Source organism: Trachypithecus francoisi, unplaced genomic scaffold, assembly GCF_009764315.1.
Source record: "Trachypithecus francoisi isolate TF-2019V2 unplaced genomic scaffold, Tfra_2.0 Lachesis_group8, whole genome shotgun sequence".
Lineage (NCBI taxonomy): Eukaryota > Metazoa > Chordata > Mammalia > Primates > Cercopithecidae > Trachypithecus > Trachypithecus francoisi.
This window is the reverse complement of record NW_022681473.1, coordinates 63775008-63799138: the sequence shown is the minus strand read 5'-3', so window position 1 is coordinate 63799138 and position 24131 is coordinate 63775008. Positions and strand designations below refer to the sequence as shown.

Sequence of the window (24131 nt, the reverse complement as noted above, 5' to 3'; positions counted from 1 at the left end):
CGCTTGTAGTCCCAGCTACTCAGGAGGCTGAGGCAGGACAATGGCTTGAACCTGAGAGGCAGAGCTTGCAGTGAGCCGAGATCACGCCACTGCACCTCCAGCCTAGGCGGCAGAGCGAGACTCCTTCTCAAAAAAATAAAAAATAAATAAAAAATAAAAACCTGCCCAGAAGTCAGCTCCCCTGGGAAGCTTGGAAGTCAAATGACCCATGTTCTAATCCCAGTTCTTCTACTGGTTCACTTTGAGCTCTGTCCAAGCCAGTCTACTCTTAGCCTTTAGTTTTTTCAACTAAAAGTTTGAAGTTTGCTTAAATATTTGATCATTTTTGTTTTAACAACATTAATAAAAACTGGGCCGTGGTGGCTCACGCTTGTATTCCCAGCACTTTGGGAGGCTGAGGTGGGCAGATCACAAGCTCAAGAGATCGAGACCATCCTAGCCAACATGGTGAAACCCCATCTCTATTAAAAATACAAAAATTAGCTGGGTGTGGTTGTACATGCCTGTAATCTCAGCTACTTTGGAGGCTGAGGCAGGAGAATCGCTTGAACCCGGGAGGCATAGGTTACAGTGAGCCAAGATTGCGCCACTGTACTCCAGCCTGGTGACAGAGCGAGACTCCATCTCAAAAATAAATAAATAAATAAATGAAAACTGAACATTTCAATAGTGTTCAGTACTTAAAATAGCATTTGGCATATAGTAGAAAATTCTCAGTAAATACTTATGGAATGGATGAAGTTATTAAGCACTCAATGTATGCCGTAAATTGGGCTGAGTGCTTTATAAACACTGACTTATTTGCTTATCTCAGCAACAATGAAGTAGGTACTATTACTATCTTTATTTTTGAGATGAGGACATCCGAGATAAAAACAAGTTAATGGCCAGGTGCAGTGGCTCACGCCTGTAATCCCAGCATTTTAGGAGGCCAAGGTAGGTGGATTGCTTGAGCTTAGGAGTTCGAGAGCAGCCGGGGAAACTTGATGAGACCCCTATCTCTATAAAAAACACAAGCTGGGAGTGTTGGTGTGTGCCTGTAGTCCCAGCCACTTGCTTGAGCCTGGTGGGTGTGGAGGTTGCAAGTGAGCCAAGATCGCACCTCTGCACTTCAACCTGGGTGACAGAGTGAGATCTTGTCTCAATAAATACATACATACATAAAAATAAAAACGAAAAACAAGTTAAATAACTTGTCAAGGTCCAGGAGTTAAACCCGAGAATGTGTGTCTGTGCTCTTAACCAATATACTAGTTGTTCCCAGTAGTGGCTGCATATCAGAATCACCTGTGAAGTTTGTTAAACTATCAATGTCTCAGCCCCACCTCTAGAGTCTGACTCAGCAGGTGTGACATTTATCCTGTAGTACTTTAGCTGCCTGTGGAGTGACCTTTTTAAAGGTACCACTTTGTACCCAGAAGATTTTCAGTTGTGTTATTGACTGACAGATTGACAGTCTTGGTTCTTTTGACTTTTAGTCCTTCTATAATTTATTTTCCTTTGCTACTTAGAAGTTCTGGTCAAAATTTACCTGATCCTTAATAAGTAAATTACAATACTCTATTTACTTTTAGTTTAAAATTTGCAAGTCATTTTGTGCAAATAAGTTTATTGAAGTTGAAAAAAATTGGAAAACTTCAGCAATGTAGGCGATGTAGTATCGAAAGTTAAAGCTTGCTTTGACTTTTTCTCTACTGTGAGTATAAATTTGCTGAGTTCTGAGTATTGTGTTTTATTGATATGGTTCCTAACTTGAGATGTTTTCACAAGAGTGGAAACTTTGATCTCTATTTCCTTAATACAGGCTCAGCCTCTGGTACCGAATTTTAACATTAGTAACAGTTTCTGGTGTGTAATCATTTATGTTTTAAGTTAGACAGCTGGAAATAGCTTCTTTCAGGAAGAGGAACATTTGCATGTTTGTGTGCTACCAAAGTCAAATTAGACAAGTTATATGAGAATTTCTAGCTTCATGTTTTGAAGTAGGTGTGAGTACTTGGTCTTAAAAGGCTTTTTAAAAATTCAGCTTTAACATATCTGTAAATATAGTTAAAGAAGAACCTTAAAGGGGAGGGAGAGCATTAGGACAAATACCTAATGCATGCAGGCTTAAAACCTAGATGATGGGTAGATGGGTGCAGCAAACCACCATGGCACATGTATACCTATGTAACAAACGTCCACATTCTGCACATGTATCCCAGAACTTAAAGTATAATAAAAATAATTTTTTAAAAAGAAAAACTTTAGAAAGAAAAAAAGCAACCTTAAAAAAAGATGGTATATTTGCTATCAGTATTAAAATTGTCTGTTATATTTTCATGGTTTCTATTTGTAATAGTTACATGATAAATAAAATTTCTTTAAAACAACTAACATTATTGAATGTTTCTGTGTCATAAGCATTGTTCACCATCATGTTTAAACTTCAAGTCATGTCATCAAATAGGTAAATACAGTATACTAGTTTTTAACTGGAAGGCGGGAAAAAACCTACCTGACCTTGTTAGCTTGGTGTCTTATCCAAGGATACTCATAACTAATTCACAGCAACGGTAGTACAGTACTCAAACTGAAGTGTTGACTCCAAAGTCCTGGTCTTTTTACTATTGCCAATAACCATGAATTATGTAAATTTATATAGAATTCCATAGTTTGAGTATTTAATTAACATAGTTTTATCTTGGGTTGGGAGTGTGGATATGCTTGTAGTTGCTTCATATCTTTTAATGTTGGAGAAATATTCTTGTGGAAGATGTCTTGTATGGCACCCTGTAATTCCTCCATTTCTGTGCTACATCTAATAGATGTAAAATGTGAGGGGTCTGAATATGTTAGTAAGTGGAGACCTTAGAGATGACCTGTTTCTGTCTCTGTTTCTGTCTCTTCAGTTCATAAAAATTCTTTGCACTAAAACTTGTCCCATTTACATCTCTTTGCCTCTATACTATGCGTATCATCAGGACTAGAATGGTAGCCTCCTATGGGTCTCCCTGACTGTAGTCTAACTACTCTTTTTTTTCTTTCTTTTTTTTTTTTTTTGAGATGAAGTCTCGCTCTGTCGCCCAGTCTGGAGTGCAGTGGTGTGATCTCGGCTCACTGCAACCTCCCCGCCTCCCAGGTTGACGCCATTCTCCTGCCTCAGCCTCCCAAGTAGCTGGAACTACAGGTGCCCGCCACCACGCCTGGCTAATTTTTCTATTTTTAGTGGAGATGGGGTTTCACCGTGTTAGTCGGGATGGTCTCAATCTCCTGACCTCATGATCCGCACACCTCTGCCTCCCAAAGTGCTGGGATTACAGGCATGAGCCACCGCGCCCAGCCAGTCTAACTACTCTTAATCCATGTTTCCCATGCTGCAGCTAGAATGATTTTTAAATCACTTTTTAATCTGATAATGGCACCGCACTGCTTGCAATCTTGACTTCCTGTTGTCTTAAGGTAGTCCAAACATGAATCCTTGTGTGATATAGCCCTTACTTACTTATTCAGCCTCACCTTTAAGCCATTCTCCCTTTTACAAGCTCCATACCAGCTTGTATGCAGTTTCTTGAAGGGGCTATGTTCCCACTTGCACCTCACCTCTCATTACAAGCGCTTTTTTTTTTAGATGTCAATTTTCATTTTCTTTGGGAAGCCTTCCCTGACTCCATCTCTCTGCTTTATCTTCCCGTATACTTTCCTGTTGTAATACTTACACCAAGTGGTGACTTCTTGGTTTTTCCTCTTTGTTGTGCTTTTTTTTTTTCAGTTATATGGTAATAAACATTAGCTTTAAAAATTCTGAGCAATTAAGTGGTATAAATAGGCCAGACATGGTGGCTCACACCTGTAATCCTAGCACTTTGGGATGCCAAGTCAGGAGAATCACTTAAGGCTGGAAATTCGAGACCAACCTTGGTGATAAAGCAAGACCCTGTCTCTATAAAAAAATTAAAAAATTAACCAGGCAGTGCACACCTGTAATATTAGTTTCTTGGGAAGCTGAGGTGGGAAGATCGCTTAAGCCCAGGTATTTGAGGCTGCAGTGAACTATGATTGTGCCATTGTACTCCAGCCTGGGCAACAGAGCCAGACCCCATCTCTTAAAATAAGAAACATTGAACAATCCAGTGGTATAAAGAATAAAAACTAAAAGCTCTTACTTTTGAACCCTGTTTCCAAGTTCATATGTATCCTAGAGTATATATGCTTACATGTTTTTTAAATTAAAATAGCATCATGCTATTCATTTTTCTACAGCTTATATTTTTATTAAATGTTTGAGACTGTATAGCACATTCTCTTTAATAATTATGTAACATTGCAGCATATCGATGACCTAATTTGGTTAATAGTTCCTCTTGGTGGATATTAATTTCTTAAATTCATCCCTGGCAGAATATACATACCAGAAGAGCACTGATAATACCCATAATGTTTACTCTTATTCCCCCAGCATCTAATACAGTGCTTTCCCTATAGAAAGCACTTAATAAAACTTGTAAGCAATGCATGTGCCTTTTCCAGGAGAAAAGTCTGCTGTGCCAGCTCTTACCTGATTTGTGTTGGTTACCTGTAATATATCAGTTCATATCAATGGTGAGAAATAGAATAACGGGAGTGTGGACTGGCCTTGGAGTCAGAAGGCTTGGGTTGGATTCCTGGGGATAAGCAGTGTTAGTTAGTATGGTCCTTTGTTGGTTAGATTCTAATAGGATACTTACTACATTCAGTGTAAGTGAAGATCAAACAACATAATGCATACACAAATACTTTGTAAGTGTAACACCCAGTACAAATGTTGGCATTACTGTCCCCCTCCCCATTCCTGGTAACCACTGCTTTATTCTCTCTCTCTCTCTCTTTTTTTGGAGACAGGGTCTTGTTCTGTCACCCAGGCGGGAGTGCAGTAGTCACAGCTCAGTGCAGCCTCTGCCTCCCGCCCTCAAGTGATCTTCCCACCTCAGCCTCCCGAGTACCTGGGACTACAGACAGGCACACACTACCACACCTGGCTAATTTTTATAATTTTTGGTAGACACAGAGTTTCGTCATGTTGCCCAGGCTGGTCTCAAACTTGGCTCTAGCAATCCACCCCCCTCAGCCTCCTAAAGTGCTGGAATTACAGATGTTAGCCACTGTGCCCGGCCTTTATTCTCTATCTCTATGTATTCAACTTTTTTTGTTTTTTTAGATTCCATATATAACAGATCAAATAGTAGTAGTCTTCTTTCTATCTGGCTTATTTCACTTAACATAATCTGGATGATTCATCTGGAACCCATCCAGATTCATCCGTGTTGTGACAAATAGCAGGATCTCCCTTTTTGTTAAGGCTGAATGATATTTCTGGAGGTGTGCATGAATGTGTGTGTGTATGTGTAAACTACAGTTTCTTTGGTCAAAGAATAAAAAATAGCAGAAATTCAGGATGCACAAGTATAGAGATCTAATGTATACCATGAGGACCTTAGTTAATAATATTGTATTCAGGATTTTTTGCTGAAAGAGTAGGCTTTACATGCTCTAGGCACACATACACAAAAAGGGATAACAATGTGAAATGATGGATATGTTAAATTTGCTTGACTGTGGTAACCATTTCACTCTCAATATGTATAGCAAAATTTCATGTTGTACATGTTAAATATATACAGTATTTTTTTAAATGTCAGTACTATTAATATATTTTTCTTTGTTGGTTTTGTGGATTGATTTGTAGCTCCAACGAGGTTTTTAAATAGATTAAAGTCTTGACCACTACCATCTTTACAAAGTTAAGGTCATCGGGTAAGAGACCTTATAAAATGCCCGGGAAGCTGTAACAGTATTCTTGAATGTTACTCTGTGTTTAGGGCTCTGGAGACATATACAGTCCATCCCTATTGCTTTTCCTGGTTGATGTAAAAACCATATACTCACTTGGATACATTTATGTATGGTAAATTAAGTTTTGTATATTCAGTTGTGAAAATTTCAAGCCCTACTTTTTTTTTTTTTGCATTTAGCGTAATCTCTCTATTGCATCAGCTCTTGAAGAACAAGACAGGAACTTTCTCCTATACATACTTCTGGAATCTGTGCTAGTACCTAGCAGAAGTGCACATCTTCCAACAAGTATCTTGACTTTTGGACAAGATATTGTGATGATTACCCACACACACATACATATATTTAGGAACTAAGCAATCAGTTATGGGGTTATGGGTTGTGTGGGGTTGTGGGGGTACTGCTATCATGTAGCAGTTTTATAACTGTAGGCAAAAATATTTTCAAACTAGTGGCATTCCCTTGGATATTTCTTACCTATTTCTTTGTATGCTTTGTGATTTTTATTGTTGTTGTTAAAAACTGGCCATTTGAATCTAATAATTTGCATCTAATAATGTGGTACTCTGGACATCAGATTCTCCTTGTTTCTAAGGTTTTACTAATGTGTTTTTGTTTTTGTTTTTGTTTTTGTTTTGTTTTTGATTATCATAAGTAGTCTCCATGGTGAGGATCAACCTGAGATGTAAACTTAAGGTCTTCTCAGGACTTTTCTGAGCCTGTGCCTTTCTCTGTATATTGTGGTGACTTACTAATTTCTCTCAAATATGCAGTTGCCCTTCAATGTCCTAATTTTCAATGTGTGGTTCTCAAAAGGTGGGAAAATGAAGACAGGAAAAAATGACGCTGTCCCTTTAAGTTCCCTGGAAGTCACTTCAGCCTGAGGGGGAGGGGCTTGTAGCAACTGGGAAAGGGTGCTGCAATGGCTTCCTACCTCTGTGTCTGCACCTCCACAATCATAAGCAGGAGTCAGTGATCATAGCACAGGATAGGGTCCCATTTGCCCATCCTGGCTCCCATAAGGAGCATAGGAGTTGTTCCAGGAACATATGCTTGGCTGCCTGCCAATGGGCCGGGGATAAAAATGGGTAGCCACAGCTGAGGTAAGAGCTGAAATTGACCAAAATTAACTGTAATTTACTCTCCAAATCTTCCTCTGGGAGTTGCAAGTCCTCAATGGCTTCTAGAATTCTAAAGTAATTGCATCAAACAGATCTTGCCACAGTATGATTGTCATCTAGGTTGGGAGACAAGATTCCTGGTCCTTTCTGCTCTGCCTTCTTCTCAGAATTTGCTCCTATAATAGTCTTATAAGTGGTTTCCGTATCTTTTGTTTTCTCCCAAAGTTGTTTCCTACATAGCTGTGAAAATGACCTTTAAAAAATGCAAGTTGATTTTTATCTACTTATTTAAAAGTTTTCAATGGCATTTTATCATTTTTAGTGTACACCGTTATATTTATGGCACCCTTTCTGGTCCTCATAGTTTGTCTCTTGACTACTTTCATTGCTGTATTTCATGCTTCCTGTGTTGGTACGTATTCACACTGCTGTGAAGAACTACCTGAAACTGGGTAATTTATAAAGAAAAGAGGTTTCATGGGCTCACAGTTTCACATGGCTTAGGAGACCTCAGGAAACTTATAATCATGGCAGAAGGCAAAGGGGAAGCAAGGCATCTCTTACATGGTGGCAGGAGAGACAGAGAGAACAAAAGAGGAAGCGCTACACTTTTAAGCCATCAGATCTCTGGCCGGGCGCGGTGGCTCAAGCCTATAATCCCAGCACTTTGGGAGGCCGAAACGGGTGGATCACGAGGTCAGGAGATCGAGACCATCCTGGCTAACACGGTGAAACCCCGTCTCTACTAAAAAAATACAAAAAAACTAGCCGGGTGAGGTGGCGGGCGCCTGTAGTCCCAGTTACTCCGGAGGCTGAGGCAGGAGAATGGGGCAGGAGAATGGCGTAAACCCGGGAGGCGGAGCTTGCAGTGAGCTGAGATCTGGCCACTGCACTCCAGCCTGGGCGACAGAGCGAGACTCCATCTCAAAAAAAAAAAAACAAAAAACCATCAGATCTCATGAGAACTCACTCACTATCATGACAACAGCATGAGGAAAATCTGCCCTCATGATCCAATCTTCTCCCACAAGGTTTCTCCCCTGAGACATGGGGATTACAATTCTGGTTGAGAATTGGGTGGGGACACAGAGCCAAACCATATAATTCCACCCCTGGCCCTCCCAAATCTCATGTCCTTCTCACATTTCAAAACACAATCATGCCTTCTTAACAGTCCCCCAAAGTCTTATGCCAACATTAACCTGAAAGTCCAAGTCCAAAGTCTCATCTGAGACAAGGAAGTCCCTTCTGCCTATGAGCTTGTAAAATCAAAAGCAAGTTAGTTACTTCCAATATACAATGAGGGTGCAGGCATTTGGTAAATGCTGCCATTGAAAATGGGGGAAATTGGCCAAAACAATGGGACTACAGGCCCCATGCAAGTCTGAAATGTAACAGGGCAGTCATTAAATAGTAAGAGCTCCAAAATAATCTCCTTTGACTCCATGTCTCACATCCAGGGCATGCTGATGCAAGATGTGGGCTCCCAAGGCCTTGAGGAGCTCTGTCCTTGTGGCTGTGCAGGGTACACCCCCTGCAGCTACTTTCACAGGCTGCCGTTGAGTGCCTGTGGCTTTTCCAGGTACACGCTATGAGGTTTTCTGGGGTCTGGAGGATGGTGCCTCTCTTCTCACACCTCCAGTAGGCAGTGCCCCAGTGAGCATTCCATGTGGGGGCTCCAACCCCACATTTCCCCTCTATAGTGCCCTAGAAGAGGTTCTCCATGAGGGCTCTGCCCCGGCAGCAGACTTCTGCCTGGACATCCAGGTGTTTCCATACATTCTCTGAAATCTAGGCAGAGGTTTCCAAACCTCAGTTCTTCTGCACAACTACAGGCACAATACCATGTGGAAGCTACCAAGGTTCGGAGCTTGCACCCTGTGAAACAACAGCTCAAGCTGTACCTTCGCACCTTTTAGCCACGGCTGGAGCTGGAGCAGCTGGGGTACAGGGCACCATGTCCCAAGGTTGCACAGAGCAGCAAGGCCCTGGTCCTGGGCTACAAAACCATTTTTCCTTCCTAGGCCTCCCGGGTCTGTAATGGCAGGGAGTGTGGTGAACATCTCTGAAATGCCCTGGAGACATAACATTTGGCTTCTTTTTACTCATGCAAATTTCTGCAGCTCACTTGAATTTCTCTTCAGAAAATTGGTTTTTCTTTTCTACCTCATGGTCAGGCTGCAAATTTTTCAAACTTTTACACTCTACTTCCCTTTTAAACGTAAGTTCCAATTTTAGACCGTCTCTTTTTTTTTTTTTTTTTTTGAGACGGAGTCTCGCTCTGTTGCCCAGGCTGGAGTGCAGTGGCCGGATCTCAGCTCACTACAAGCTCCGCCTCCCGGGTTTACACCATTCTCCTGCCTCAGCCTCCCGCGTAGCTGGGACTACAGGCGCCTGCCACCTCACCCGGCTAGTTTTTTGTATTTTTTAGTAGAAACGGGGTTTCACCGTGTTAGCCAGGATGGTCTCGATCTCCTGACCTCGTGATCCGCCCGTCTCAGCCCCCCAAAGTGCTGGGATTACAGGCTTGAGCCACCGCGCCTGGCCTAGACCGTCTCTTTATGACTGGATATGACTGTATACTTTCAGAAAAAGCCAGGTTACATTTTGAATGCTTTGCTGCTTAGAAATTTCTTCTGCCAGATACCCTAAATCATCTCTCTCAAGTTCAAAATTCCACAGATCTCTAGAGCAGGGGCAACATGCTGCCAGTCTCTCTGTTAAAGCGTAGCAAGGGTGACCTTTGCTCTAGTTCTCAGTAAGTTCCTCTTCTCCCTCTGAGACCTCCTCAGCCTGGATTTCATTGTCCATATCACTATCAGTGATCAATGGTTTTTGGTCAGAACCATTCAACAGGTCTCCAAGAAGTTCCAAACTTTCCGACATTCCCCTGTCTTCTTCGGAGCCCTCCAAACTGTCCTCTGCCTGCTACCCAGTTCCAAGTTCACTTCCACATTTTCAGGTATCTTTATAGAAATACACCACGTCTCTCGGTACCAATTTTCTGTATTAGTCCATTTTCACACTGCTGTAAAGAACTAGCTGAGACTGGGTAATTTATAAAGGAAGAGGTTTAATTGATTTACCGGTCTGCATGGTTAGGGAGCCTTCAGGTAACTTAAAATCATGGTAGAAGGCAGAGGGAAAGCAAGGCATGTCTTATATGGTGGCAGGAGAGAGAGCAAGAGAGAGAGGCAAAGGAGGAAGTGCCAAACTTTTAAACCATTAGATCTTGTGAGAACTCACTTGCTATCATGAGAACAGCATGGGGAAAATCTGCCCCTATGATCCAATCACCTCCTAGCCAGTCCCTCCCCTGACACATGGGGATTACAATTCAAGATGAGATTTGGCTGGGGACACAGAGCCAAACCATATCACTTCCCTTAGACAGTTAACTCTCATTTGTCCTTCTGATCTTTAATCATATGTAGTTCTCAATTAAGTCTGTTTGGATATACAAACCACCTCCCCCTATCTTTATACTTTCTTAGAGCACTGTATATCTGTTTTATATAGTCTACATTATTTTTATACTCAGTTTCTTTTATTTTAAAATAAATTTTGTTGCATATATTTAAAGTATATGATATGATGTTATAAGCTATGATGTAAAATGGTCACTGTAGTGGAACAAATTAGCATCCATCATCTCACAGTCAGTCATTGTGCCCCCAGTGGCAAGAGCACCTGTAATTATGCATTTAGCAAAATCCTGAATACAGTACACTATTAACTATAGTCCTCATGCTCAATATTTCATTTATTTGTGTAGGCTGGGTGCGGTGGCTTATGCCTGTAACCCCAGCACTTGGGAGCCCAAGGCAGGTGGACTGCTTGAGCCCAGGAATTTGAAACCATCCTGGGCAACATGGTAAAACCTCATCTCTATCAAAAACAAAATAAAAAAATGAGCTGGGTGCCATGGCACACACCTGTAGTCCCAACTGCTCTAGAGTCTGAAATGGGACTATCAATTGAGCCTGGGAACAGAGTGAGACTCTATGTCAAAATACGTACACATATACATACATACATACATAAAATAAATCTCTATAATTCTTTAGTCAAAACATGGAGCATATCAGTAGATGTATATACCACACATACCTACTGGTATATGTGGATGGTTACGGGATAGCAGAAGGATGTTACTCGGTACATCATTTAGCATAACACATTAAGATTTGGTTTTTGTGTGAAATAATACGTAGCTTTAAAAAATTCTTAGTCATAAGGATATACCAATTTAGAGATATAGTTTTGTCACAAGTATACAGATTATAATTCTACAAACTAATTCCAAGGAGATTTAAAAATTTTTTTAATTCTATTTATTTTATTTTTAAACTTTTATTTTAAGTTCGGGGGTACAAGTGCAGGTTTGTTACATAGGTAAACTTGTGTCATGGGGGGTTGTGGTACAGATGATTTTATCACCAAGGTATTAAGCCTAGTACCCATTAGTTATTTTTTCTGATTCTCTCCCTCCTGCCACCCTTCACCCTCCAAAAGGCCTCAGTGCCTGTTGTTCCCCTCTACGTGTCCATGTGGTCTCATCTTTTAGCTTCCACTTATAAGTGAGAATATGTGATATTTGGTTTTCTTTTCCTGCATTAGTTTACGAAGGATAATGGCCTCCAGCTCCATCCATATTCCTGCAGAAGACATTATCTCATTCTTTTTTTGTAGCTGCATAGTATTCCATGGTATATATGTACCACATTTTCTTTATCCAGTCCATCACTGATGGGCAGTTAGGTTGATTCTGTGTCTTTTCTACTGTGAATAGTGCTGCAATGAACGTATGTGTGCATGTATCTTTATAATAGAATGATTTATATTCCTCTGGGTATGTACCCAGTAATGGAATTGATGGATTGAATGCTATTTCTGTCTTTAGTTCTTTGAGGAATCGTGACAGTCTTCCACAATGGCTGAGCTAATTTACATTTCCACAAACAGTGTATAAGCGTTTTTCTCCACAACCTTGCCAACTTCTGTTATTTTTTGACTTTTTAATAATAACCATTTGGACTGGTGTTAGATGGTATCTCATTGTGATTTTGATTTGCATTTTTCTAATGATCAGTGATGTTGAGCTTTCTTTCATTTGATTGTTGGCTGCACGTATGTCTGTTTTGAAAAGGGGTCTGTTCATGTCCTTTGCCCATTTCTTAATGGGGTTGTTGTTTTTTTCCCTGTAAACTCGTTTAATTTCCTTATAGATGCTGAATATTAGACCTTTGTGGGATGCATAATTTGCAGTATTTTCTCCCATTCTGTAGGGTGTCTGTTTACTCTGCTGATAGTTTCTTTTGATGTGCAGAAGCTCTTAAGTGTAATTAGATCCCATTTGTCAATGTTTGATTTTGTTGCAATTGCAACAAAATATATGTTGAACTAGATGTCTCTGACTCCAATTCACCCTCATGTAATTCATTCTCATTTCCCTTTCTGATTTCTAAGTCCCACTCCAACATTGAGCAATTTGGCTTCTACCTTCTATCATCTGTTTACGTATTTGTTTAATCCTAGTAATATTTACTGCTTTTCAGAATTTTTTACCTGTGCCTGGTGAGATACAACTTTATCAACTAGTGTACAATGTTTATATACAGGTTTTTTTTTTTGTCTTTAGTTGTACAGTTTTTAGCTAAAATACTTTATACAAAGTTTCTTGGATCCATTTATAAACACATTATTTTTTTTGCAGAATTATAAAATTTGCCCCTTCATTCCCCATACCCATTTATGAGGTTATGTCTTACATTTTGTAATACAATTGGATTTGTTTGTCACAGTCTGCATTCTATCCTGGATTCCCCCAAACCATTGGTAGATTTTTTTAAATGTACATATATTGAGAGTCATTCTTTGTCTCATGTCAAAGGTCTGTGGGTATTGTCAAAGTTCTGTGGGTTTTGACAAATGTATAGTGTTGCAGGTCCACTACTACAATGCTATGTATATTAGTTCACCACCCTTAAAATTCTTCCACTAGCAAACACTTCCTTCTCCCCAAACTCCTCAAAATCACTGATCTGTTTTCTCTATCAGTTGGTCTTTCCCAGAATGTCATATGAATGGAATAATACAGTGTGTAACCTTTTTAATTTGGCTTCTTTGACTTAACAAAATGCATTTTAAGATTCATTCAAGTTATGTGAATTAATAGTTTCTTTCTTTTAATTACTAAATACTATTCCTTTATAATTATGTACCACAGTTTGTTTATCCATTCACCTACTGAAGGACATCTTTGTTGCCAAGTTTATCAATAAAGCTGCTAGAAGCATTTGTGCTCAGGGTTTTGTGTGAACCTAAGTTTTCAAATCAGTTGGCCAAATACCTAGAACATGGTTGTGGAAGTCTCTGTTCATAAGAAATTTCAAAACTGTCTTTCAAAGTGGCCGTACTATTTTGCATTCCCGCCAGTGTTGAAGGAGTACTCTGTAACTCTGCCTCCTCATTAGCGTTTCTTGCTGTTAATTTTTTGGATTTAGCTTTCTAATAGGTGTGTAGTGGTACCACATTATTTTTAGTTTGCATTTCCATAATGACAAGTAGATTCTTTTCATATGCTTGTTTGCTATTCTTATATCTTCTTTGATGAAGTATCTTTTTAGATCCTTTGCCCATTTAAAAAATGTGTTGATTTTTTTCTTACTGTTGAATTTTATAAATTCTTTATATATTTGGACTTCCTTTATCAGATATATGATTTGCAAATATTTTTTCCTAGTCTGCAGCTTGTCTTTTTATTCTCTTTGTAGTTTCTCTCCCAGAAGAAAGAGTTTAATTCTGATAAGGTCCAATTTATCATTTTTCTTTCGTGTGTCTTGGTTCTAGTGTTTTATGTTAAAACTTTTCACCAAAGGTCAAGGAGATTTTCTTCTCTGTTCTTCTAAATGTTTCATAGTTTTATGCTTTATATTGAGGTCTATGAATCATTTGAGTTAATTTTTGTGTAACTTGTGAGGTGTGTGTCAAGGGTTTTTGTTGTTGTTGTTTATGGTCATTCAATTGTTCTAGCATCACTTGTTGATTGAGACTATCCTGTCTCCACTGAATTGTCATTGCCCCTTTGTGAAAAATCAGTTTACTATATTTGTATGGGTCTATTTCTGGGATCTGTCTTTTGTTCCACTGATCTATCTGTCCATTCTTTTGCCAACATCGTGCTATCTTGATTCCTGCAGACTTCAAGGTATACCTTGAAGTCAGGTAATGAGAGTGTTCTGATTTTTTCCTTATTTTTCTGAATTTTGGCTATTCTAATACCTTTAACTTTCTGGACTATTGATTGAGATTGCCTTGAATGTATAGATCATATTGGGAACAAATGAGATCTTAACAATATGAAGTCCCAAGTCATTAACATGGAATCTCTCTCCATCCATTTAGATTCTTTTGTTCTTTTCTTTCTTTCATTAGTATTACGGACTTTTCCACATACAGATCCTGCAAATATTTTGTTGGATTTATACCTAAGTACTTCATTTTTTAAAAATTTCAAATTCCAGTTGTCCATTGCATGTATGTAGGAGAGCAGTTAACTTTGGAATGTTGACGTTGTATCGTGCAACTTTGCTAAACTCAGTTATTAGTTTCATGAGGTTTTTTGTAGATTCTTCAGGTTTCTTTTTTTTTTTTTTTGAGACGGAGTCTCGCTCTGTCGCCCAGGCTGGAGTGCAGCGGCCGGATCTCAGCTCACTGCAAGCTCAGTCTCCCGGGTTTACGCCATTCTCTCGCCTCAGCCTCCCGAGTAGCTGGGACTACAGGCACCCGCCATCTCGCCCGGCTAATTTTTTGTATTTTTTTTTTTTTAGTAGAGACGGGGTTTCACCGTGTTAGCCAGGATGGTCTCGATCTCCTGACCTCATGATCCGCCCGTCTCGGCCTCCCAAAGTGCTGGGATTACAGGCTTGAGCCACCGCGCCCGGCCGATTCTTCAGGTTTTTTACATAGACAAACATGTCATCTGTGAATAAAGATAGCTTTATTTCTTCCTTTCCCATCTGTATGCTTTTTATTTCTTTTTCTTGCCTTATTGTACTAGGTAGGGCTTCCAGTACAATGTTGAAAAGAACTGTAATAGAGAACATCTTTTCCTTATCTCTATCTTAAGGGGAAAACATTCGCTCGCCATTAAAAGTATGTTGTTAACTTTAGTTTTTTGTGTGTTGTTTAGTTTTGGTTTTTATTTTTTGCTTTTTTTCTTTGTTAAGACACAGTCTCACTCTGTTGCCCAGACTGGAGTGCAGTGGTGCAATCATGGCTCACTGCAGCCTTAACATCCTGGGCTCAAGTGATCCTCCCATTTCATCCTCTTCTCCCTCTCCCGCCATATACAAAAGTAGCTAGGACCACAGGTGTGCACTACCAGGCCTGGGAAATTTTTTTTATTATTTACAGAGACAGGGGTTCTCCTTGTGCTGCCTGGACTCAAGTGGTCCTCATGACTCCACCTTCCAAAGTGTTGGGATTACAGGTGTGAGCCACTGTGCCCAGCCACTTTTTTGTATAAATCCGTTACTAGGTTAAAGAAGTTTTCTTCTGCATCTAGTTTTTTTAGAATTCTGTGATGAATGAGCATTTTTTTTTTTAAGTTTTATTTTAAGTTCAGGGGTACATGTGCAGATTTGTTACATAGGTAAACTCATGTCACAAGGGTTTGTTGTACAGAATATTTTGTCACCCAGGTATTAAGCCTAGTACCTATTAATTGTTTTTCCTGACCCTCTCCTTCATCCTAGCCTCCATCCTCCAAAAGGCTCCAGTGTCTCTTGTTCTCCTCTTTGTGTTCATGTGTTCTCATCATTTAGCTCCCATTTATAAGTGAGAACATATATTATTTAGTTTTCTGTTCCTGCATTAGTTTGCCAAGGTTAATAGCCTCTAGCTCCATCCATGCCCCCACAAAGGATGTGTTCTCATTCTTTTTTATGGCTGCATAGTATTCCATGGTGTATATGTACCATATTTTCTTTATCCACTTTACCATTGATGGCCATTTAGGTTGATTCCATGTCTTTGCTATTGCTCATGGTGCTGCAGTGAACATACATGTGTCTGTCTGTTTGTTTTTTTTATTCTGTGTTTGGTCTTTAAATCAAGTAGGATAGGTCATTTGTAATGTCAGTAGATAGGCCAGACATGGTGGCCTACACCTTTAATCCCAGCACTTCGGGAGGCAAAGGTGGGAGCATTACTTGAGGCCAGGAGTTCAGACCAACCTGGGCAACACAGTGAGATCCCATCTCTAGAAAAAAGTTTTAAACTTAGCTGGGCACAGTGGCATGAACCTGCAGTCCCAGCTACTCTGGAGGCTGAGAGGCAGGAGGATCACTTGAGCCCAGGAGTTCAAGACTTCAGTGAGCTATGACGATGCCGCTGCCTTCCAGCCTGGGTGGGAGAGCAAGGCCCTGTCTCAATGTAAATAAAATGTCAATAGATCTTATTTCTTATATGTACTTAATTTAAATAAAATTAATCTTTATTTTTATAAATGGGAAAAGGCTAAAAGATACCTTTAGTGTTTAATATATATAAGGTATTATTATATGAGATTAACATTTCATCATGAAATTAATGGAAAAGTAAATAAAGACAATTTATGTAATTTAAAATAATATCCTGTTTTTTTAAATCTTACATAATCACATACCACACAGAACAATGAAGAATATTTTAAAACTTTCCTTTAGGATGGGAGTGAAGTTCTGTATTACTTTTAAAGTGATTTGAGAATATAGTAAAGGTAATAATTGCATAATTTGCATTAGTTTAAGAAATATCCAACTTATGCAGTGAACTTGTTCATTGTTAGAAGATCATTTGCATAATGCCAGGAATTTCATGACAAAGTGGTATAGTATATAAAGAATATGGCTTCCAGAATTTTTAAAGAGTCATCTAATGGCAAACCCTTAGTAAAATTTAAATATTAGTTTCTCTATATGCTGAGGGATGAAATGAATACAGAATTACCTGTGCCAGAGCCATAGAGCACCCTTCTACTCAGCTTGCTGTGATAAATTGGCCAAAAGTTAAACCATCAGTTCATTTCCTAATGTCTGCTCAACAGTGGCTCTCTTTGTGTTTCTTCACTTGTTAAAGCAATACAGCAAGTGTTATTGAGAGGTAAAACAAAGCAAGCCTAACATCAGACACTGATGGCTTTTTAAAAAATTGGAATCGGATGTTATTGCATGTTTCAAAGAGCATATTGATAGTACATCTTTATGGAAGCCACTGCTCTAGAGTGAACTGAATTGCAAATCAAATCAGCATTATGCATCAGTGATGCTCAGGTAAATATAAATAAATATTATGTTTAGTGGACCAATTTTAGATAGTAGTGCTGTAGGGAATGATTTGAAAAAAATTTTTTAAAAACCCTTTAAAAAATTGCAAGACATAGGTTTATTTTCCTCAGCAAATTAATTAGGGTGAATTTTATTTTCTATGTAAGTAAACCTTTTATTCATCAAATGTAGCTTTAAATATAATGTATAGAGGAAACCAGTTAATTTAAACATATAATGCTTCCAGAAACATGCAATATTATTTAGGACCTTTACTATAATAGGGCCAGAGTATGTCTGAGCATCCATGCAGATTAGATCTTGAACAGCTGCATGGAGTACACAGAAGTCATGATTCCTGACTCTGCGAACTAACTTGAATAAAGTCTTTCATCTAGAGATCTCACTGTCTATTTCATGAATCCCTCATCTCATCTCTGAAGGGCTCATTCAGTTTAATACAGTTCAGTTTTGTGGTTTAGAGCTCTAGAAATCGCTATTGTAATTTATAAATCACAAAGTTAACGAATTAATTTAAAAAAATAGATAAAGTCTAAAATGATTTCTTTTACAAAGACGTAGTAACTTTGGATTCTAGCTCACACTTAACTGGTTATGAACTGTAGGATTTGAAGTAAAGTATTTATGCTTTTAATGTCCAGTTTCTCTGTGGTGATAACAAAGCCTAACAGAGTTAAGAGAAATAAACGTGTGAAAGTTGTTAAGTTCATTTGTTCCTGCGTAAATTTAGAGTGTTGTCATTCTGCCTTCTGTCTTAATCCTGCTTATGAACTGAGGCTCATGTCATATTCTATGTTCTGTGTGATGTGTTCTGTAAACACTTTAACAATGATTAAACTGAAAAAGTCACTCTCATGTCATTTAGATGTGATTTGAGAAAATACCAGATGATCTTTTCCTCATTTGGGTACTTATATCACATTTTGCCACTTGTTTGGCAGTAACCCATGTGTTGCCTGGCGTATTATGTTCTATACTTGTTATTCTTCTCTACAGATAATGAGTCATTTGAATTCTGAGATCTTGACTTAATTGAACCCTCATAAAAATTAATGTGTAGTGCTTTCTAGGTATGAAATAAACTTCTATTATTTTTAAAAACTGCTTTGGAATACCCACACACATTTCTCTTAAAATAGTGAAGATGGTCAAATTTTACTGTAATTTTACCAAGGAATTTATTATATTAAAGCCACCTGGTCATAATCTCAGAAATCTGATAAACAGTGTTTTAAAAATTTGAGTACATGAACATTAGGAACCAGAGAAGTTTTTATTCAAACACTTCTAACACAGAGTGGCAAAAACATAAATGGAGATGGGCACTATGCATTAGAAACTGAATAATGTAGGTGGCATTTATCCATGCAATCAGTGGATCTTATTGGTATCAACTAAATTCTAGGTGATCTGCTATAGCCTGGGGATATAATGATTTTAAAAAAAAAAAGACAAGATCTGTACCTGATGGAGTTTATAGTGAGTAAACAGACAAATATTTAAACCAGACAGTAACAGTGTATAAGGATTATGCATAAATATAGTTATGTGAGAGGGCCAGAGGCGAAGATACTTTGCATACAGTGATTAGAAAAGGCCTTTTAGAGAAAGATGCAAATAGTAAGACCCAAAGAATGAGAACTTGCCTAGATTGTGGTCTCTGGTTTCTCTCTGAAAGCAATCAGAATTCCTTGGAGAACTAGCTTATTGCAAGTCTGGGCCAGGAACTGTAAAACAACAATAACAGCAACAACAACAACAACAACAAAGAAGCACTCAAAGTCTATTTGGGTTCGTGATATGGGAGCCAACTTGGAGGGGCTCCGACAGACCACAGATGTGACAATTTGAGCATTAGAAGAAAGCAACTGTAATTAATTGGAATGCCTCTATTATTTAAAATACATGAGTTTATAATGTTACTTTAAAAATTCATTGTTCATCTTTGGACCCAAATATTGGACAATCAAATATTTATCCTGTCTTTCCTCCAAGAACTTTATCTCAGTATAACCAAATAGTTCATGAGGGATAATTCTTTATAGAATTATAGCTAATAAATGTAGAAAGAATAAGCTATTATACTTTAATGAAATGAAAATAAGTACTTAGGCAATGACACTTTTCACATTTTCCTATATATACTTGTGATTGTTTATGTTAGGAAATTTAAGTATCAAATTAAAAGGGAGGGGTAACAATTTAGCAAGTAGGAATAGGAGTGGTTAGAAGATATTTTCATGCAGTGGGAGCAGTATGAACAAGGTACAGAGGTGAAAAACTACCATACATATTCAGGGAAGACATAGTATTTGGAGTTCCCAAAGTACAAGATATGTTAAGTGGAACTATTACGGATATGTAGTTGTATACAAGTTCTCAGAATACACAATACTTAGAAATAGTGAAACCAAATTGTTGCCAAGTTCAGGAGGAACTTGAGATTCAAGCTAATTTGACAACAGACCTTAATAGAAAGGTACCATGTAGAGTGTAGTGTTGATTTTACTTGAGTAATTTTTGCCTAGAGCAGGCAGTTGATTAATAAATGTGATTGTTCTTCATTTCAACATTGTGTTCTTTTTAGTTACGTGTATAGAAATAAGTATCTCAATGTTAATGATTTCTATAACCATTACATTAGGCCCTGTTACAGTGTTAGGGGACCACATATATTCCTATCCAAAAGTAATGCATTGGCCAGGTTTGGTGACTCACACTTGTAATCCCAGCACTTTGGGAGGACAAGGCAGGTGGCTTGCTTGAGTCCAGGAGTTGAGCCATGGGCAACATGACGAACACTGTCTCTACTACAAATACAAAAAATTAGCCGGGCTCAGTGGCACATGCTTGTAGTCCTAGGTACTTGGGAGGCTGAGGTGGAAGGATTGTTTGAGCCCGGGAAGTTGAGGCTGCATTGAGCCATGATCGTGCCACTGCACTCTAGCCTGGGCATTGGAATGAGGCCTGTCTCAAACAAACAAAAACAAACAAGCAAAAAACCAAACATAATACATTGTATAATTGGAATGAGCAGTTTAAAATCAGTTCTTAACAAAATGGTCTTCTCAATTCAAATCCCTGTACCTCTCCCTGACACCTATTATAGATAAACATTCTGTTTTATCCATATTTGTGTTGTGTGGATAATAATAAGTGGGCAAATTTCTTTGTAAAGCAATTTTTTTTGTTGTTTGAAGTGACTTGTGTCATGGTATCGTTTAAAAAGAAAAGACCCTTAAAATCTGTCTTGAGAATTAATAGTATGGAACAGCACCAAAATTTGTTTATTAATTTTACATACCAGTATATATCTGTCTACTTAAAATGGAATTTGTTTTTCTCTTTCCTGGTATATGAGAGTTTGGCTGCTGAGATTTAGAAAGCTGTGTGATCAGAGTTCTGTGGAGATGGACAGCTGTGTTCCCTGTGACATGCCAGAGGTGGTTTGTTTTTATGGCTAGTCAGATAGTTAAAAGTGAAAGGCGTATCAATGAAGTTTCAGCTTTCTCATCCTTATACTCACCCTTTTCCTAAAAGTGGAGACAAGAGAGGACTGGACAATAATGAAAGAAGGTTGTAGTATTCTACCATTTATCATTGGTTTTTTTGTTTGTTTGGTTGGTTGGTTGGTTCGTTAATTGGGTTTTCTTTTTGGAGACAGAGCTTCGCTCTATCACCCAGGCTGGAGTGCTGCAGCCCAGTCTCGGCTCACTGCAGCCTCTGCCCCTGGATTCAAGTGTTTCTCCTGCCTCAGCCCCCCAAGTAGCTGGGACTACAGGCGCATGCTACCACACCCAGCTAATTTTTGTATTTTTGGTAGAGAGAGATTTTCACCATGTTGGCCAAGCTGGTCTCAAACTCCTGACCTCAAGTAATCTGTCTGCCTTGGCCTCCCAAAGTGCTGGGATTATAGGCATGAGCCACCATGTGCAGCCTGTCATTGTTTTTTTTTCACTTCTGAATTAAATTTACATTTGGAAAAATGAGATTTTCTAAGTCATGTATTTTAAGGAAAAGAGCTTCCTTTATGGCATAATACTTATTTTAGAAAAACGTATTTTTTAACAGGGTATCCAGAAGTTGGCTAGTCAATACCTGAAGAGAGATTGGCCTGGAGTAAAAGCTGATGATCGGAATGATTACAGGTAACTTAGTAGTTTTGGCCTATTTTCTTTAGAAATGGTTTTACTTAAAGCTGTGTGACATATAGATAATGTAACACTTTAGTTTTTAAAAGAATCACTTCTTTCCTCTGTCTGCTATGTTTTTGGATATAGTTTCAAAATTATCAAAATTTTAATGTTTTATAACATTAAACAATCTATATAAAATAGATCATTTTCATGTCTTATATAAGCCAAGATTATATTTTATATAATTAATTATACCCCCAATTGAAACTTAAAGAAGGCAGGTGACAATGGAACACAAATTGCTAAGTGACCTATGATGAAGCACATTATTGTGATGGTGATGAAACAAGATTGTGTATGTTCTGCCATCTTCATTGATACTTCTGAAATAAATTCTAAATACAGAAAGATGGGGTTTTTGTGAGACTGGGGGGAAAACTTTCTAAGTAATGTAAGGAAAAGAGCTTCTTTTTAGCACAATACTTAATTTAGAAATATATGTGTGTGTTTGTATATTTGAATATAAACAAAAGATTTAGATGTGGCCAGTTAATATACCACATATGAATATGAAGTGTAATGAAGGTGGATGAGAATGGAATACAGATTGTGTCCTTAGTGACCTACCGATATCTTAAAAGTATAAGTTTGTTTAGAATTTGGTTTCTTTTGGCCAGGCGCAGTGGCTCACGCCTGTAATCCCAGCACTTTGGGAGGCCAAGGCAGGCGGATCACCTGAGATCAGGAGTTCGAGACCAGCCTGGCCAACATGATGAAACCCTGTCTTGACTAAAAATAGAAAAATTAGCCAGGTGTGGTGGCGAGCGCCTGTAATCCCAGCTACTCGGGAGACTGAGGCAGGAGGATTGCTTAAACCCAGGAGGCAGAGGTTGCAGTGAGCTGAGATTGCGCCACTGCACTCCAGCCTGGGCAACAGAGTGAGACTCTGGATCAAAAAAAAAAAAAAAAAGAATTTGATTTCTTTTTTGAGGTCAGTTTGGAAGTATTTATTATCTTTTATGCTCAGGAGTTGTCCTTTGTGTTGAAGGACCCAGAAGTCAGTGACCTCAGAGCTTGCAGTCTGGTTATGATTATGATCAAATACCATTGAAACAATAGCAGTTCTTAAACAGTTAAGAACTTAGTATTGAAGTGTATGGTTTAGAGTCTGAATACAAAATCAAGATACTGAATTATCAGTGATGATTGACATCAGATAATTTCTTAAGAATGTGGCAATGGAGCTAGAAAACTGAAGGATATATGATAAGAAACCCTAATAGTTCTTCACAGTGGCCTACCGATAATCATGGAAGGTGCCGTGAGGGCTATAAATAATAGAACAGTATGATTGCAATATTAAAGCAAAACAGGAAATAAAAATATTAATAGATTTTCTTCATGCCTGTAATCCTAGCACTTTGGGAGGCCGAAGTGGAAGAATCACTTGAGGCCAGTAGTTCAAGACTAGCCTGGGCAGTATAACGAGACTTCATCTCTACAAAAAAATACAAACATTAGCTGGGTGTGGTGGTACATGCCTGTAGTCCCAGCTACTCAGGAGGCTAAGGCAGGAGGATTGCTTGAGCCCAGGAGTTCAAGGCTGCAGTGAGCTATGAAGGCACTACTCCCCTCCAGCCTGGGTGACAGAGTGAGACTCTGTCTCTCAAACAAACAAACAAAGAAAGAAACACACACACACAAATTTTCTTAAGGATTTTCTGTATCTGCAAAATTCAGCTAAGGAGGAAGAGAGGAGAGATGAAATTCTAGGCAAGAGAGACAAGTAGAACAAAACCTTGAGGTGACAGTGAGCATGGGATGTTCAGTGTTGCTGGTATAAGGAAATTAGCCTAAGAAGAAGATTGCTTGCAGTAAAGAAGGATCCAACTTATAGATAGCTAGACTGGCATGGTGGCTCATGCCTGCAATCCCAGTGCTTTGGGAGGCTGAAATGGGAGGATTGCTTGAGTCCAGGAGTTATATTCAAGTTCGTTTAAAATTCAGGATTCAGGTTACCAAAGAAATAAGGATTAAAAAGCTATGCTCCTAGGCTAGCTTATAAACTCTAATTTAAAGAAGTATTGCAAGCTAACATATACCAAATATTTACTATGTGACAGGCACTGTGCTAGGAACTCATCTCCCATGATTATCAGAACAGCTTTGTGAGGTAGATATAATTATATAATTATTCTCATTTTATACACTAGGAAACCAGGTCTCAGGTTATATGTCTTACTCAAGGTCAGATAGCTATTTAAAGACACATTCATTCTTTCTTTCTTATTCATAGGCTACATATGAAATACCTACTACATGTCAGCAGTTAAAGTAGACCTTAGGATTAGAGAGACTAGAAGATACGCTGTCTAGCCTTCATAAGCATACAGGAGATAGCCACTATAAACAGTTGCAGAATTGGGTAATAGGAGAGGGGCGTTGGAGCCATAGAGGAAAACCTAGGCTTGTAGAGCCAGGTCTTAAAGAATGTGCAGGAGTTTTCCAGGCAGAAGGTTTGGTAAAAGGAATTCTAAGTGAAAATAACCCCTTCAAGGCATGGAGCATGAGAAAATGTGACTGTTAGGTAACAGTTCAGTAGGGTTGCTGTGCGTTAGAGGTTAACTGGAGTGGTGAAGATGAAGGATACATCATAGGTAGGCATCATAAAAGGACTTTACATATCACAGTATAGAGTTTGCTTTTTTATTCAGAACATAATGGAGGTGTTG

The 24131-nt window shown here is 38.6% G+C and overlaps 1 protein-coding gene across 1 annotated transcript in view; it reads left to right on the top strand.

The window, feature by feature from the left end:
- FCHSD2 (FCH and double SH3 domains 2) overlaps nucleotides 1–24131 on the top strand; it is a 332679-nt gene that overhangs the window by 128137 nt on the left and 180411 nt on the right. Inside the window, exon 4 of the mRNA XM_033206003.1 lies at nucleotides 21335–21411. Coding sequence (XP_033061894.1) covers nucleotides 21335–21411 — 77 coding nt within the window. The remainder of the gene's footprint in view (nucleotides 1–21334; nucleotides 21412–24131) is intronic.